The 17,441-nt window shown below is 35.5% G+C and overlaps 1 protein-coding gene across 2 annotated transcripts in view; it reads left to right on the top strand.

The window, feature by feature from the left end:
- Golgin104 (coiled-coil domain-containing protein 186) overlaps window positions 1-17,441 on the top strand; it is a 502,507-nt gene that overhangs the window by 9,421 nt on the left and 475,645 nt on the right. For both annotated transcript variants that reach the window (XM_090392368.1, XM_090392369.1), the window contains exon 2: window positions 1,149-2,389. In XM_090392368.1, coding sequence (XP_090248494.1) covers window positions 1,560-2,389 — 830 coding nt within the window. In that variant the 5' untranslated portion in view covers window positions 1,149-1,559. The remainder of the gene's footprint in view (window positions 1-1,148; window positions 2,390-17,441) is intronic.

Genomic DNA, 17,441 nt, shown 5'->3' with positions numbered 1-17,441 from the left:
GACCACAACTGGATTTCTGTGACCAGATTGAATCACCTGAATTTGAAGGAGCTGAAGTAACCTTGGAGAGGGTACAGAGATGAAACAAAAATGATATCAGGACTGTACAGGGTTGATTAAGGATAGACTGAGGGACTACAGAGTTTTGTGGATAGAAGACAAAGGGGGGGGGCAGGATATGATTAAAAAAAAATCATATGGTTCAACACTGCACAACACAAAGATAGTTAACTATCTATAAAACTTTTGATTTCTTTCAAACTGAAAAATGAAATAAAAATTCATAATTTTCCTCTCTGCATTGCAACATTAAGGATGACTAATATCCAGAACAGTATTCATTTTGTAGAAGCACTGATCTCTTGCAGAAATAAAATAATAACCCAATCTGTATAAAATTATAAATTCCCATAAATTCACTTTTAACATTACTATTTTTATTTATTTTTAAAATAATGCTGAATGATTAGATTTATATGAACTTTAATTAACTGAGTTTGAGTCAGATTTTAAAAAAAAATTTTTTTTTTGCTTTATTAAAGATTAACTCTTCCCGAACATGTTTTGTTGAAGATATTTAACACAAACAAAATAGTCAAACATTTCCCAACAGCCATTATTTCTTTAAATCAAAGAAAACTGGATTGATAGTTTATTCATATTTATCATTAGGCATATCATGCATAGTTTATATGTTGTGTAAACTCTGTATGTGATTGCTGGCGTAATGATTGTTACACATATTAACGATCTCCAGATGTCATGAAGTACCAGTCCTTGATTTCTATTTAATGTGCCTTTTGAGCGAATGACCTCAGAAGACTCCTTGAACAACCTGACGAAATAATCTCTACTAAGTAAGGCATGGAGGAAGCTTGCCAAGCTTGCACTTGGAATTCAGAGATGGAAAGCTGGAACTGTAGCTCTGTGGCATTTAGAAGCTCACATGATTGAGCTCTTTTGATACCATAATCAAAAGAACTCAGTTATTATGATGACAACATAATTATTATATTAATAATATAATAATATTATTACTCTGTTATTCTATATCATGCATGCATGTTTATATTTCAAAAGGCCATATAAAATTTATGAAATCTATTTTAAGCTTAATAAATTCTAATATTTTTGCATATTTCTTATAGGTAATCATCAGGAAATATGGAGAACTTTTCATGAAGTTCTCTCCAAAGGACTATATTGAAAATGGGCTTAAAAATAACAAAAATATTAAATCTTGTTATCTGGCCAGTGTGCAGCACATCATCTTGTTTTCTTATCTGCTGGTTATGAGATTACATTGTTGAGATCGTCATTACTTACTGCTAAAAATAATCATCCTTTTCTGGAAATACTTAAAAAATCATTCATGCAGATGTACATAGTTAAATGGTTACATACATAAATATATATTTGACAGAAAACACTGTTTGCATAAATTATAATGCACAAAATAGAGATAAGATGTCTGATGTCAGTGTTGATTCAAATTGTGGTACAAGTAGAAGTGACATAGCCATTTACAGAAAAAAAATACATTAAACATTCTGTCTGTTATGCAGGATCACATAGATACAACACTTGAATTATCAGCTATAGATAGAGATGGAATTTTATCAAATTGTTGTGCAGGAAGTAATATATCTGAAAATGGAAGAAGTATTACTTTATCTAATGTTCAGGCAGATTTAAGAATGAAAGTAGAAGACAGTGAAAAAAGAGACAGCACATCAGATTCAAATGAAAATATTCCAGAAAGCATAAATTATACTTTTTCTGATAATGAAAACACTAGTTTAGCAAGTTTGTTCTCTTATGAATTAGATGATCCTCCTCTTCAGGGACCACACCCAGGAATGAGTTCAGACATTAGAATTTGCCATCAGCATGTTGAATCCTCTCCTGTTAAAATCTCTAAAGCTAATGAAGGTGTAATCAAGTATGATGTTAAAAATGCTTCCCTAGATAGTTATACAACAGAAGGAAATGCCACTGTTGTAGAATGTAAAGAAAGTGTATTTATCTCTTGTTCAGAATTGCAGGAACCACTTATTATTAATTCAAATGAAAATTTATCATTAAAAAATACTAGTATGTTACCTGATGTAAGCATTATTTCTAAAGCACATTTTTCAGAAAACAATTATGTAGATTCATTAAGTATGAAAAGTGATGAAATAGTGAGTAGTCTGTGTACACAAGAAAGTGGCGATGAAAGTGATACTCTTCTGTCAGAACTAGAATCTGAAATTGAAGGGTGTGGATCTGAAAGTAGTGCAATGTCTCCTAAAATGGGACATAGTGGAGTCAGTCCTGTGGTGTTAGATTTAATTAAACAGCAAGATATGATACATTCTGATAATACATTTGACAAAGCTGCAAATAGGTGAGTTAAAGACTTCCTGCGCTTTCTTCTCTTCCTAGTCTGATATGTTTTCTTATGATTTTTTAGCAAGTAGATTTTGTAATAGATACTACTCTTAATCTTAATGTCCAATGATCTTAATGATCATAACTGAATTGAGTAAGATTTTTTTTTTTTAATGTAGAAATACATAACTAATACAAAATCAGTATTTGCAAGAGAGAGGAAACATCATTCATTTTAATGTATATGTGAAGGTGGTGAAGATATTGCTTATCAGAGAAATGTTTCCACCTCTATTTAAGCCAACGGTATAAACTTTTTTTCCCCCTAGAATACGAAAAATCAGTGTGAATTATATTATGCCACGGACGGTCATAGGCATTGGAAATCATATTCACTTGTAAAAGAACAGTTGCGTTTTCTGTATAATCCAAAGCAAACAAATGGTGTGTTAAGTCTGAAGTGCTTGGACAAACTCATCTTGGAGGGATTAATGCAGTAAAACAGCACTGGGAAAGTGTTAAACACTATTCACTTATTTCAGTATTTTGTCTTGGTCATAGAAACACCTTCAGGAAGTACGATGTAAAACTTGCAACACACACACACAAACTAAGAGAAACACATGAATGAAAGACTGGAGGCCTAGCTAGGTCTGGTGCCCACTGGAGGTCTTAATTGTAAACTGGGAACTCAGAGGATTAATGTCTCCCACATTGTGGGAAGTTTTATGCATCCATATTTATTCATAGCAGGCTGGTTTTTGAGGGCAGCTGCAGATTCTATACAAAGTCTTTCACTTATAAATTTCCTGCAATGGAGCATGATAATTTTTTCCAAACTGATTCTGTGTGTAGTATCTAAAGTATGGTCTGCAAGACTTGAATGATATTAGCCATGATTGCATTTGTATTTTTTGTTCTCTGCAGATTTATGTTGTCAGTTTCACTTGGTGCTTGAAGTCTGTTCAGAAGTTGTATTTTTTTTTTAAATTCTGGCTGTTTTTTTTTTTATATATGCTTTGTAAAATTCTTCCAAAGAGGGGAGGAGGAAGAAGTTATTATTATTATTTTATTTATTTATTTTTATTTCTATAGGAACTGTAGTTATTAGATAGGAAGGTGTGGCATATAAGGCTGAGTTCTTTGCAAGAAGATCTCATTAGAACCGAGATGTAGGCTCTATTGGTTAGTTTTTAATTATAGCATATTATTAGGGGTGTGGGCTGTTAATTGGAAAGTTAGTGAACATATATGCCTGTGTGGGTGGATTTCCTGTATACTCTGATAGAATGGTCACCATTAGAAGGCTTGTTACAAAACTGTCTTGAAGGTTAGACAATTGTTAGTTTCCTTTTCCATCATAAATTGGATTCTTAGATGTTGACTATTGAAGGAAAGAATCTAATGTGCCTGTGACATGAAGCCAAATAAAGAACACATCATCTATGTATCTTAATCAGATAGAAGGTTTTTGAGAAGGTGCTGAATTGAGTGTTTTTCAAAATCTTCCATGAAAAAATTGGCAGGGGAGGGATGAGAGGGTGGGGAACTCACAGCAGTATTCTATCTGCTTGTAAATTTTGCTATTCCAAGAGAAAGAGCCAGAATGGATGGCAAAGGAAGAGAGAGAGAGAGAGATCTGCAATACCAGAAAAAACATATTTTAAGTGTTAAGGTGTGCCAAAGGGAATATCGATAAATAGTGAAGATCCAAACTGACCAATATGAGTTATTTACAATTAGGTTTTCAATAGAAATTTTAAATTGGGTAACATTTTTATGCAAGGCATGATGTGGTCAATGAGTGGGGAGAGTGAGTGATTTCACTAATTGTTTGGTTATATATAAATTTTATAAATTTATATCTGCAAACCCAATTCTCCCACCCCCAAGATCTACTATAGGTCTTGGGAGTGAGGGAATAGGGTTTGTGGAATTTAGGCTACTGTATATTCAGTGTTGGTTAAGAACTAACAGCATAAGTTTTTGTATAATTTCAGGAGGCAAGGTAATATTTTTTTTGAGTAAACTTTTTATAATCTTAATCTAAGATTTAGTGGGATTATAACCTAATTGAGTATAGGTAGATTTTCTCTGAGAATATCCTTTTATTTTATTGTATTTGCTGGCATTAAGGATTACTGTAGCATTACCCTTATCCCCTCTGGTGATAGCTGTACTATTATGATCCATTTTATCAACTCACTGCCTTCAGTAAGCTATGAGAAGATATCATAATCATCATCATCATCATCAAATTCCTGCCATGTACCCTTAAGGGGTGTACAGGATGTGACAGTACTACATGAAAAAATTATATCATTACTAACTTCCTATCTACAATTTTCCTCCAAATCAGTCTGTTACTTGTCAAGACTCCAACATTATCATATCTTATATTTCTATCATCTAAGGCTCTTTGTACTGTATCAATCCACCTATATCTTGGTCTTCCTCTGGGTCGTTTTCCTGCCATCCTGGCAGAGAACACTTGTTTTGCTAATCTTTCCTCTCCCATTCTATTTAAGTGACCATACCACCTGAGATTAGCTCTGCTAACACATTCCTGGATGCTGACAATGTCAAGTTCTTTCCTAATATGCGTATTTTTAATTTGATATTGCCATTGATGCCATCTGTTCATGCCTCTAATCTTTCTCAGGACTCTCATATCTGTGGTCTCTAGTCTTTGGTCAAGTGTTTTACTTCTGACCCAGCTCTCAGATCCATAAGTTAAAACTGGTTTGAACACTGTCTTGTATACAGCTAATTTAGTGTTCCGACTAATTTCTCTCTTATTCCATATGAATTTATTCAATTGACTTCCCACCATACCAGCTTTGCTGATTCTGTTGTCTATTTCTTTATTTAATTTACCATCTTCAGTAAAAATCGTGCCTAAGTAGCTGAAATGTTTTACTTGTTCCACAGGTTCTCCATTCACAACACAGTTGACATTTTCAATGATTCTGCCTATTTTCATTGTCTTTGTCTTTTTATTGCTGACCTTCATACCATATCTATTATAACAGCTATTCAATTTAGTCAGAGAATCTTGCAGACTTGTAGCGGATTTATTTAGAAGTATAACATCATCTGCATAAAGCAAAGAGCTGACATTAACATCTCCAATTTTGATTAGTGTGAGAAGATATTAGTGTAGTCATCACCAGAGCAAATAAGGGTAGCACAAGTATTTAGGCTCAGATACAGGTTTATGCTCATAATACAATTTAATGGAATAACTACAACATAAAAGAAATAATTAAACAGCAGGTTTAACCATTTCAGTATTTGTATGTCACTGAGATATCTTCAGGAAACAATGCTAAAATTGTAATAACACACACACACAAGAAGCAATACACACTCATTTTTATGTGATTTAATTTGAAACCAAATGAAAAAACTTCTGTCTATCTATCTTAACACTATATTAATGTCTGAAATAATGAGAGCTCTGTGCTAAGGTTTCCAAAGTTTGCAGGGTAAAAAACTATTTGCCTGTGCATAAACTGATCAACTTATGAACCATTTGAAGAAATGCTTAGAAAAAGTTCTTATAGTTGGCAATAGACTCGAATATAGAAAGGACGGCTAGTGCTATGGATGCAAATACTATTTCTGCAGGTATTAGAGATAGCGACCATTACAAATATAAAAAAAGAATTATTAATGAAAGTGGGAAGAGAGGACAAAATGTATGGTTTAAAATAAAGTGGGACTTATGAGAATCAGTGACTTGCTGATTCTCATGGGCTGCTAGTGACTGTTACCCTGGGGGGGGGGACAGTCACTAGCATATATATATATATATAATCAATTTAAATTTGAATTAATTTAATTTTTTTTTTATTCTGATTCAAATTTCAATTTAGGTTTTTCAAAAATATCAGTTCACTTTTTTTTTCCACTTTAATTTAAGTCCAAGAAAAATATGTCTTTTATTGGTTGATCATTTTGAATTTGATGATGTTTCTCATGCACTTTTTGTTGAATATTTAATTTTCAGCTAGACCCAGAGTTAAGAAAAAGAGGAAACTATCATTCCAGTAGAAACAGAAGCCAAGTTCTTAGGACTCATTTTTGGCAGAAAGCTTACATTCCTTAAATAAAGTGCAATAAAGCATTGAATATCCTTGACAGAATGGAATGCTGATTAATGTTTCTTGCTTTGCCTGTATTATGCATTTGTACATTCAGCACTTGATTATAGATCTAAGGTCTGTGCTTTTGCAGGGGAAAGTATCTGCATTAGTTGGATCCTATACTGGTACATTTTGCACGTTACCCTTCAAAGCTCATAATTATTTTTCTGATATGTACTCTCAAGGAGTGTTCAGGCTGCTCTGACAGCACTGCATGAATACCTTTACATTATTAATAATTTCGTATCAACAATTTTCTTCCAAATTAAACCATAATTCCAAGTTAAACCGTATCTAACATTTCATTCTTCTAAGGCAGCGTTTCTCAACCTTTCTAAGCCCAAGGACCAGTAAAATGCCTAAAACAATTCTACAGATCACTAAGTTGCGTAATTTTTTTTAAAATGTATGTAGGGATTACCATTTACATATATGTAAACATATTATATTTACAACATTTACATATTACATTTACATATACATATACAACATTTTACATGTAATAAACATTTACAAATAGATACGGAAACATAATTAAGTTGGAAGTAAACGATTAAAAATGTATCATCACGGAACAAAGTTTTAATTTTTATTAAACAAATAAAGGTATCAGTTTCCGATTTCCTGTGGGAAAATGAATAGGTATGTCAGCGCCGTCCCACCGATATCCTCATTCATCTACCCACATGAACATTTTATATAATGTTATCCCCATTCATCTGCCCACTCTCATTAAGCTCACCCTACAACAACAACAACATTTTTAGCGGCATTGGCAAATGAATGGGGAATGTCAGCACCTCATTCCAATGGGGAATGCCAGCACCTCATTCCTCATTCCACCTCATTCTTGTGGGTAGATGATTTATCTGCCCACACTCATTAAGCTCACCCTACAACAACAACATTTTTAGCGGCATTGGCAAATGAATGGGGAATGTAAGCACCGTCCCGCTGAAACCTTCATTCATCTGTGTACAACAACGTTTATCTTTAATCCCCATTCATCTATCCACAGCAACTTTTATAATTTATATGTTATCCCCCTTCATCTGCCCATACTCATGAAGCTAGTCCCACAGCTTTTATCTTTATGCACTCTCTGATTTAACCTGTGATATGTAAACTGTTCCATTCGCTAAGTGAGTTGTGAGACGAGGGAAAAATGTTGTTCTTATCTTATTCCATTCATCATAATACTGAATACAAACATGACATCCATCATGGATAACATCCCTTGTCCTGTCCAAACCATCCCCCTGCATATAACCAAAAATTTCACTCAGAACATCCCAAAACCATTAATGCCCCCCATCCATACAAACACACTTCCGTCCGATACGAATCGCCTTATTTCCCTGAGGAGTTTTCCATGACTAGCAAAAAATTTAAGACATCCAATTATGTGAGGTCATTCCCGATATCTATAAACAGTCCAATCCACGTTGTTGGGCACAGCGACATACGCCATAAATATCATAACCATCATAACACAATTTGTACTAATCGTGTTATGATGGTGGTTTTAATTATAACAGTAGTCGTAAATCTGGCAGATTCATTAATCGTGTAGTGGTTTTATTATATCCATCCTGTGTACTGCTTGTATTCGTTACGTTGTGATGTGTGTTTCTGTACAATCCATGATGGTATGGATGTCTGCATGCGACTGATTCGGTATGCGCAGCTGCATATTCCAGCAAGTGGCCGTACTAAATACGGAACTTAGTAAACGGGACATGGACAGGTATCCTCCTCGCCAGCAGAGCTGAGCCTCACCCTGACGTCACCTTGCGTAACTGTTGTTTCATTCCCGATTTTGGAAATGGATTAATTCCAAAACCAGTAACGAGAATAATTAGAAACTGTAGTCCAAATGAATAATATGATATAATTTTGTTACTGCTTACTTTTAATGAGATGGTTCAGCTTTTCGGCCTTTGCAGAGTTGCTGGATATCTGGCTCAATATTGGTCAACTTCAGTCGAAGATCGGCACACACACTAAGATGATTTCTGTATTTTGTTTTTATTTGGAGGAGAAAGGATGAAAATCCTTTCTCACAAAGATAGGTTGTAGGAAACTGATTGACGATTTTCAATGCTTCTTCAGATAATTCGGGAAATTCACTTCTCACTGAAGGTGAGATCCAAAATCGAGCCAAACCAAGATCACAGAATTACATTTTAAGCCTGCTGTCACTTGAAAGCTCAATTAACTGTTCTTTTTTCGATAACAAAAGATTGTTCTCGTGACTATAAGCCTGAAATAGATCTTGAACCCACAGAAATTTCTTATAAAAGTTATTCGGAAAATATGTTTCAAAATTCCGTTTCAGATTTTTTAGGTGGTCACAAACCCTTTCCAGAAACTCAGAATCAACAAAAATAAAATTTTCCACTAAAAAGGATTCCAATGTTGGAAAAGGTGCAAATTGTCTGTCTTTTACATAATTACTCCATAAAACCAGTTTTTTGTCGATTGCCTTTATTTTGTCGTAGGCATCAAGAACAGTTAAAGAATTTCCCTGAAGGAAGATATTTAGTTCATTTAATTTTCGAAAAAATGTCTGAAAGATAGGATAGTGTTGATAACTATGCTTCTTCAACAAGGAGTGATGCAAAATTAGAATTATGTTCATTTACAAACAATAAAACTTTGTTCCTTAATTGAAATAAGCTTGTTAGTACTTTTCCCCTGGAAAATCAGCGAATTTCAGAATGAAGCTAAAGTTGTAAGTATTCACCGTCCATTTCATCGCAGAATACTGAAAATAATCTGTTATTTAGCTGTCGAACCTTAATAAAATTAACTAGCTTTACAGCATTGTATAGCACAGTTTTAAATTCTGGTGGCATTCCTTTGGAGGCTAACCTTTCCCTGTGTATGAAACAATATATCCTATTCATATCCAGAGCCACTGGACCCTTTGTGTATTATGTAATTATTGAGAATGTGAAATATTTCTTCTACATCAAGTATCTGAGAAAAAACTATTTTAATACCAACTAGTTTCATCAACTTTGAGCTGTTGGCATCTTCAGGGTACAGGACTGATGATAGGAACTAAAGCTAACAAAACATGTTACAGACCAGACATTAACAGAATTCTAATTATAAATTACAAAACAACACTGAACGTGCACAATACACGTGTGGCGCTTACATAATTTCACTTGTTGTTGTTTAGGAGCGTTTTATAGTTTTGACTTAAGTTCATTTCTTGTGTGTTTAGAGATCTAATTAGGGTCTTCAAGATCTCTGATAAGATTATCTTAAATTGTGATTGATAAAATTCCTAACAGAATTTATTCTTTCATGGTTTTACAAGCAAAGACCCTATAATAGAAAATTTGCTTGCATCTAAGAGTGTAAATTACATATATGTGAACAAAATTAGGATATAATAAACAAAAAGATGATAATTGTGAAAATGCATAAGAAAAGAGTGTTATTCCATTATGTAGAAAGATTACTTAAGCTAGTTAAATATTGGCAGTGAAATTCTAGGGAAAAAGAATGTTAATGTATGATTAAAGCAGTATACCATTCCTAGGAATTAGATAGACAAAGCTTAGATGAATGACTCGCAGTTTTTAACGATAATTATAGCGTAATCCAAGGCCAAGAGCATAGGATTAAAGGAAGTTGCCACAAGCATATCGTGTGCACACGGCACATGATGAGTAGGCAGAAAAGAAGAAATTCTCTACCAAGAGATATCGCGTTGAGTGCTGTCGATGAGTCGAGGGTGGGGGGGGGTAGGAGGAAGATTATGGAAGGTGCCGATAGGGTGCGCAGATATAAAAGAGTTAGGACAACCCCCCCCCCCACGAGGATTTTTCCTGGTGGTTTTGGTGTGTGGACTTCGCGAGTGGAGGGACGGTTCCAGAGTGCGAGAGGAAATCCCTGCCCTGATGCCTGGCAGAAGGAAATGAAAGATGGTGCGTATCCACGGGAAAGGTTATGCGTCACAAGGTCCGAAGTGAATCGCATCACTCCGGAAGAAAAGGGTAATCTGCGAAGAGGCCTCAGAATCTAGGTAAAAGGGCAGCACGTGTGAAAGAGTGACTTTGCCCCAAGAATCCTATTGAAAAGAAGGCATGACTGACTAAAACAAATGGGCCTGCATATGATCGAGGAATCCCAGATACTAACTCCAGCATGAAGAAATCAATTTGAGGGTCCAAGGACGAGTAAAGAGAGGAACAAGCACAGGAGATAACTATAATACGGTATCGTGAAATTTTATTATTAAATAGTGTAAATGAGTGATATGTGAATCAAGATCTAAGGACTTAACAAAGATAAAATTTAGGACTTTTGCAAATTATAAGTTGTGAAAGTAGACAAATGTAATTTAAAGAGTGATAACCTTAGGTTGTGTGAATACAAGGTGATAACGTATGTTTACTAGGTTTTAATTAAGAGAGTTATGAGGATCTTATGTGTGAAGTAATATAGAACAGCGCCATTGTTAATCCTATATGAGTTATGAGAATTTATTGTTCATATTTGATAATTATGATAGCACATAAATTTGTAGTTTAGAAATGATCTTTCCTAGACTTCCATGAACTGTATATATGTTAGTATGTTAAATAAATCTTTTGCTTACTCTGATTCAGTTGTTTGTTAGTACTATCCGATGCACCGCTTGCTAAATATGTTAACCTAAGCTGGAGATTTGAGTAGTGTGTCTACGGTCATGATTGCACGGTTGTTAGTCACTTAGGTACAGCTGGGTATTCACTTCTTGTTTAACATTTTCTCCTTTAAACTAATTGTCCTAAGTGACGCAGCGATAACAAATAAATGTCTTAGGATTTTATGAGAAGAAGAATCTCAGAAGCTTTGTTGTATTTGGATTTTGGCTCTACCCCAGGGCAATTCCCTTTGTACTTAGATAGTACCACGTGACACCAAGGGGCGAATAAACGTAGAGAGCATTGATATCAAAGTTATTAAGAAATGGTAGCACAACAATTAAACCTTGGTTCCTATTAAGATTTTCTACAGAACAAAAGTTGTGTAGAAAATCTTTCCCTGTTTTCACTATGTGCAAATTTAAGAGATCGAATCCATGGTCGACACTACATCTTTCCCATGATTTAATGTCGCTAAGCATCGCTGAAATTGGCTTTTTTTTCTTTCAATTTGCTTATTTTTCACATCACAATGTTTAGTTGCTAAATGTCGAGTTTTACAGGTTTCATGCACTCGTTCGACAACACTTCATAAAATCACACTTCTTTTTCCCTAGAGAAAGAGTTATGTCCATATAAAGTGGAGATGCAAGACGGAAATAGTGCCAGTGGTTTTGAGGCAGTATGGTGTGAGATAGAGGTGAATGGAATCAAATACTTGGTGGGATGTTGATAAATGTGGATGGTGGTGATAATGAAAAGTACAATCAAATTAGCCAAGTAAATAAGAAAAGGGTGATTGTTATGGGTGATTTTAATTATGGCAATATAGACTGGAATGATGAGATAGCAACTGGAAGTAAAGAAAATGAGTTTCTTGAGTTTTTGAGGGATAATTACCCCAGACAGTATGTAACAGAGGGCACACAAGGATTGAGGGTCTTGGATTTGGTCATCTCATCAGAGGATGTAATTGTAAATGAGGTGTCAAATCATCCACCAATTGGTGAGAGTGACCATGAGGTGATTACCTGGGTGGTTGCCAGCAGTGCGAGAACCTCTGTGAGAAAAGGGTATATGTGGAACTACAAGGGGGGGGGGGTGATTACGAAGAGCTCAGGAGACAGGTTGCGGGTGTAGCGTGGAATGAGGAGTTAGCTGGAAAAGAGATCACTGCAGCTTGGGGGATTTTCAAAAACTGTTTAGTAGATGCAATGTCTAAATGTATTCCAAGGGTGAGAAGGTTAAATAAGGTGGGTGTGAGATGGATGAATAAAGAGATTTAGCATGTGATACAGAGAAAAAGGGCATTGTGGAGGCAGCATAACAGAAGTGGAAATAACCAATTCCATGATGTCTACAAAGACCAGGCAAGGAGGATGACTTGGTTGGTGAGGGTAGCTAAAGAGAGGTATGAACAGCAGTAAGCTAATAAAGCCAAAAAGAATCCTAAGGAGTTCTTTCGATATGTAGCCAGCAAAAGAAAGAATACTTATGGAAGGATGACATTGATTGTAGAAAATGGAATAAAGACAGCTGATGCAGAATGTGTGGTGGAGATACTTAATGAGCAGTTCATGAAGATCTTTCAATCTTGTGAATGTGACTTCATGGAGGGATTGAGAGCAGTTGATGATGGGAAGGAGAGACTGACTATAGGTGAGCAAGAGGTGTTTGGGGGAGTTGAGTAAACTAGATGTTAATAAGGCTGTGGGACTTGATAATATATCACCACGTATTCTGAAAGAATGTGCCAGGGAGTTGACATCTGCCTTGACATATTTTTTTAATATGAGTCTTGCATTCGGTCAAGTTCCTAAGGAGTGGAAGGAGGGCAAGATTGTGCCACTTCATAAAGGAGGTGATCGAACTCAAGCATCAAACTATAGGCCTATCTGTGTGTCAGGTGTTGTGGTTAAGTTGTTGGAGAAGCTTGTGAGAACTAGAATCCAGAGTTGGGTTGATAACAATGGTATTATCTTTGATGGACAGCATGGATTTGCTAAAGGGAGGTCATGTTTTAGTAATCTACTTACTTATTACAATAAAGTGACTGCTTCCTTGGACAGAGGAAAAGGATACACAGTAATATACTTGGATTTCACAAAGGCTTTTGATAGAGTACCTTATGATAGGTTGACAGTCAAACTAGAGCAAATGGGGTTGGATATTAGATTGGTGCATTGGATTGGAGACTGGCTATCTGATAGGTATCAACAAGTTGTGTATGGGGAGCGATATCCAGGAAAAGGAAACTTACTAGTGGAGTGCCTCAGGAGTCTGTTTTAGGTCCATTGCTGTTTAACTTGTATATTAATGATATAGGTGAAGATTTGGATGGATATATTCAGTTGTTTGCAGATGATGCAAAGTTGGGACGAACCATGAAGTATAGTGAAGATGTTGTAGCCTTACAGGAAGACTTGAATAGATTGAGTGATTGGGCATGGAAATGGGGATGCGAGTTCAGTGTTGCAAAATGTGAGGTTTAAAATTTGGAAAACAAAGATTGGATGCAGAATTTATGCTTGGTGAGAATATATTGTTGGAGGTAGAGGAAATAAGAGACCTGGGGGTGATAGTGGATAAGGATCTAAAATTTAGGGGACAAATCGCCAAAATTGTGAAGCAACACAAAGGCTTCTGGGAATGATGCAGAGGACACTGATGTGTAGAAGTAGGGAGATTCTTGTTCCCTTGTATAAAGCTTTGATTAGGCCACACATGGACTATTGTGTCCAGATTTGGTCACCAGGTTTTCAGAAGGGTGAAGAGATGTTGGAAAGGGTCCAAAGGAGACTGACTAAGGTAGTTTCTGACCTCTGGAATGTCGAGTATGAGGAGAGATTGAGAAGATGTAATTTGCAGAGTCTGGTGGACAGGAGGAAGAGGAAAGATATGATAGAGACCTATAAGTTGGTAAGGGGTTGTTATAGGATCAACTGGAGAAGTTTTACAGAGAATAGTGGGAGAGCCAGAGGTCATCTCTGGAAACTGTATAAAGAGGTTGTGAGTAGGGGAGTGAGAGGCAGGTTTTTATCGTGCAGAGTTGTGAATGATTGGAATGCCTTGCCTGAGAATGTGGTGTCTGCAAATAGGTGAATGTGTTTAAAACACAGTATGATGAGCTGTGTGTGTGATAAAGGACCTCCCAGATGAGTCTTTGACTCCACGAGGTCTTGGGGTGGTAATAATAATAATATAACACAAAACACATTGAGGTTTATTTTCACTTGCATCTCCACACCAAGTAAATCCGAATTCCAAATATGAACTGTTATAGTTCCTACTGTATTTTTTCTTTAAACTGCTTGTTTCTTCTACTTTAATAGTATCAGATTTACTCGTCATTCCAACGCATGTATCAAAATTAGAGTTAGCATCACTGTTTCATTTGCTCTTCTTTTCAAAGTCCTAGTTCTAAGCCACTTTTCCATTATTAAAAAACATTTCTGAAAAAATATATAAATGTATAAATACTGGGGTTAACTCACAACACACTTTATCCAAATATCATTCAGCATTTCTGAAGGAATACTGAGCCTGGTTGAAGGAGGAAGACCTTCAGTAATAAAAATCAATAAATAACAAGCAATTGGTCGAAATGAATGGGAGAAGAAAGGCGGAAGCAATAGTTTTATTGCTTCCACCTTTGAACATTCTGATGCTATTTGTTGATTTTTTTAAAGTCTCCATTTGATTTCAGTAATATTTACTTACTTATTCAATTTTAATTTGTTTGGATAATTAAAAAATATATATTTAATTAATTGATTAAAGTTTGCCTGCAGACCACAGGTTGAGAAACACTGTTCTAAGGCACTTCTGACTGAATCAGTCCACCTAGATCTTGGGCTTCCTCTGTGTTTTTTTCCTGACATCTTGGCATCAAATACTAGTTTTGCTAACCATTCCTCTTCCATTCTGTTTAAGTGGCCCTGCTCACAGATTCTTGAATGCAAAGAATGTAAAGTTCTTTCCTAATATCTTAATTTTTAATGATTCTTCCATTGATGGCATCTATTCACTCCCTTAATTCTATATCAGATTGCTAATATCTGTCATCTCTAATCATCGACCAAGTGCTTTATTTCTAACCCAACTCTCAGATCTATATCTTAAAATTGCTTTGAACACTGTCTTGTATACTGCTAGTTTATTGTTTTGACTAATATCTGTCTTATTACATATGAATTTATTCAACGTCCCAACCATACCCGCTTTATTTATTCTGTTGTCCATTTCCATATTTAACCTGTCATTGTTATAGTTAGGTATTTCTCAACCTTGCTTTGTCTTTTTTTGTTGTTGTTCTTTCCTTTAAACTTCAGAAATTGTCGTGAATAGTCGACTGCCATAATTTATTTATTTCTACTAGATCTTATGTTCTCATCTTCATAGTCTAACAAATTTGTTTTATGACTGCGCCAGTTAGGATGATGTATTGAGTGTAAGATTATGAAATTTTAAACCAAAGACAAAGCAGATGTTGTTAGTATTCCCAGCTTATGTTAATCTTTACCTTTAAATAATCATGACTTGATTATACTTAAACTTTATCTTATGCAGGTTTGAAATTTTCAAGATAGTACATTGACAGAATCAGTCCAATGTGTTGTTCACAAATCATTTAATTAAATCAAAAGGAATATTTTCACAATCTGACCCACATTAACACACACACACACACACACACACATATATTATATATATATATATAATAAATATAATAAAAATATATATAATAAAAACACATATATAATAAATTTAGTTTAATCCTTTATTCAAGTGTAAGCAAACAAAGTTTGCTCCTGAAGTATCTTCAGGACTGAGGCAACTCGTGGTAAAGGTAGACCAAGCTCTCATCACTTCTTGGCTTAGTATCTCCCATAATGCAAAGCACATCTCCTTGCAGACATGTATAATGCTATGCATTAAGGGAAGGGCCACTACTCAGACTGCATTTGCTCTTTATTGAGGTCTCGTCAGTGTGAGCCAGACCCAGAGATGATGATGATACCAAGGTGGAAGCAATGGAGAAGTCATCTTTACCTATACGAGTTGCCAAAAGGTATCTCACCTTATTATTAAATTACTCTGGAATTAGAGAAAGATGTTGGAAGTTTTTTCCCACTTGGTTAGACTATAATAAATTTAGTTTAATCCTTTATCCAAGTGTAAGCAAACAAAGTTTGCGCCTGAAGTGCTCACCTTTATCACGAGTTGCCTCAGTCCTGAAGATACCTCAGGCACAAACTTTGTTTGCTTACACTTGGATAAAGGATTAAACTAAATTTATTGTCCAGTTTCCCATTCTGATATTTTCCTACTTGAGACTGCATGCCATTCAAGAAGATTAGCCTCGTGTTTAGTGTTGAATACTATGGCTACTCCTTCTTTTCCTTGATTGTCATTAGCTGAATATAACATTTTGTATTTATTACTCAGAAAGATCTCACCAGTTTTTGTCTTTTTTGTTTCAGTCACCCCTATAATGTCGATCTGGTACTTATCTAATTCCTCAGCTAGCTCCATTTCTTTGCCATTCAGGCTTCTTGTGTTGATAGTACCAATCTTCAACTCTGGTGATATTGAGTTGGGGTGTGTTTTAGGGTTTGTTCCAGTAGCTGACTTTTCGCAATTTGCCCTGGTTCCCTGGCGAAAACAACGGGGGGGGCCCTTGTTTAACCGGGCGACGCCCGAGCCGGCATGAAATATTGTCATGTACCATCATTTTGTATTTTGGTTTAAGCCAATAAGAATACAGTTTGGTCGGCTACATCCCAAATTATTAGCCCATCTTCGTTTGTGTATAGTATCCATGTAGATACCCAACAGTGTGTACCACGAGAAGGTGAGGATTGGACATTAGGTCAGAAGCCCTGGTCGGTTCTCCGCATTCCTTTAAAGGCTATGTGGAGGTCTCCTCTCAGTTATACAGCTTTGACCCTTAAGCACCCCTATATATTATATATCATCAAATTCCTGATATGTGCTCTCAAGGGGCGTACAGGATATAATAGTACTACATGAAACCCCCCCCCCCCCCAATATATGACTATTTGTCAGTCAGCCATCCTCTTATCCATGCCAATAGTTTATAATTTAATCTCATATTCTTCAGTTTATGCAACAGTCTTCCATGCTGTGTTTAGTCAAAAAAGCCTTACCAAAATATAAGAGTATCATAGTGTATCTATTCCCCTTGTCTAACTGAGTGGTAACATTATTATACAATGTGAGCAAGCTGTTCTTTGCAAAATTCTCTGTGAAC

The sequence above is a fragment of the Typopeltis vanoorti genome, chromosome 5 (assembly GCF_054136105.1).
Source record: "Typopeltis vanoorti isolate ZY-2024b chromosome 5, IOZ_Tvanoo_1.0, whole genome shotgun sequence".
In the NCBI taxonomy this organism is placed as follows: Eukaryota; Metazoa; Arthropoda; class Arachnida; order Uropygi; family Thelyphonidae; genus Typopeltis; species Typopeltis vanoorti.
The sequence above is the reverse complement of the archived record's forward strand: the minus strand, read 5'-3'. Positions and strand labels throughout refer to the sequence as shown.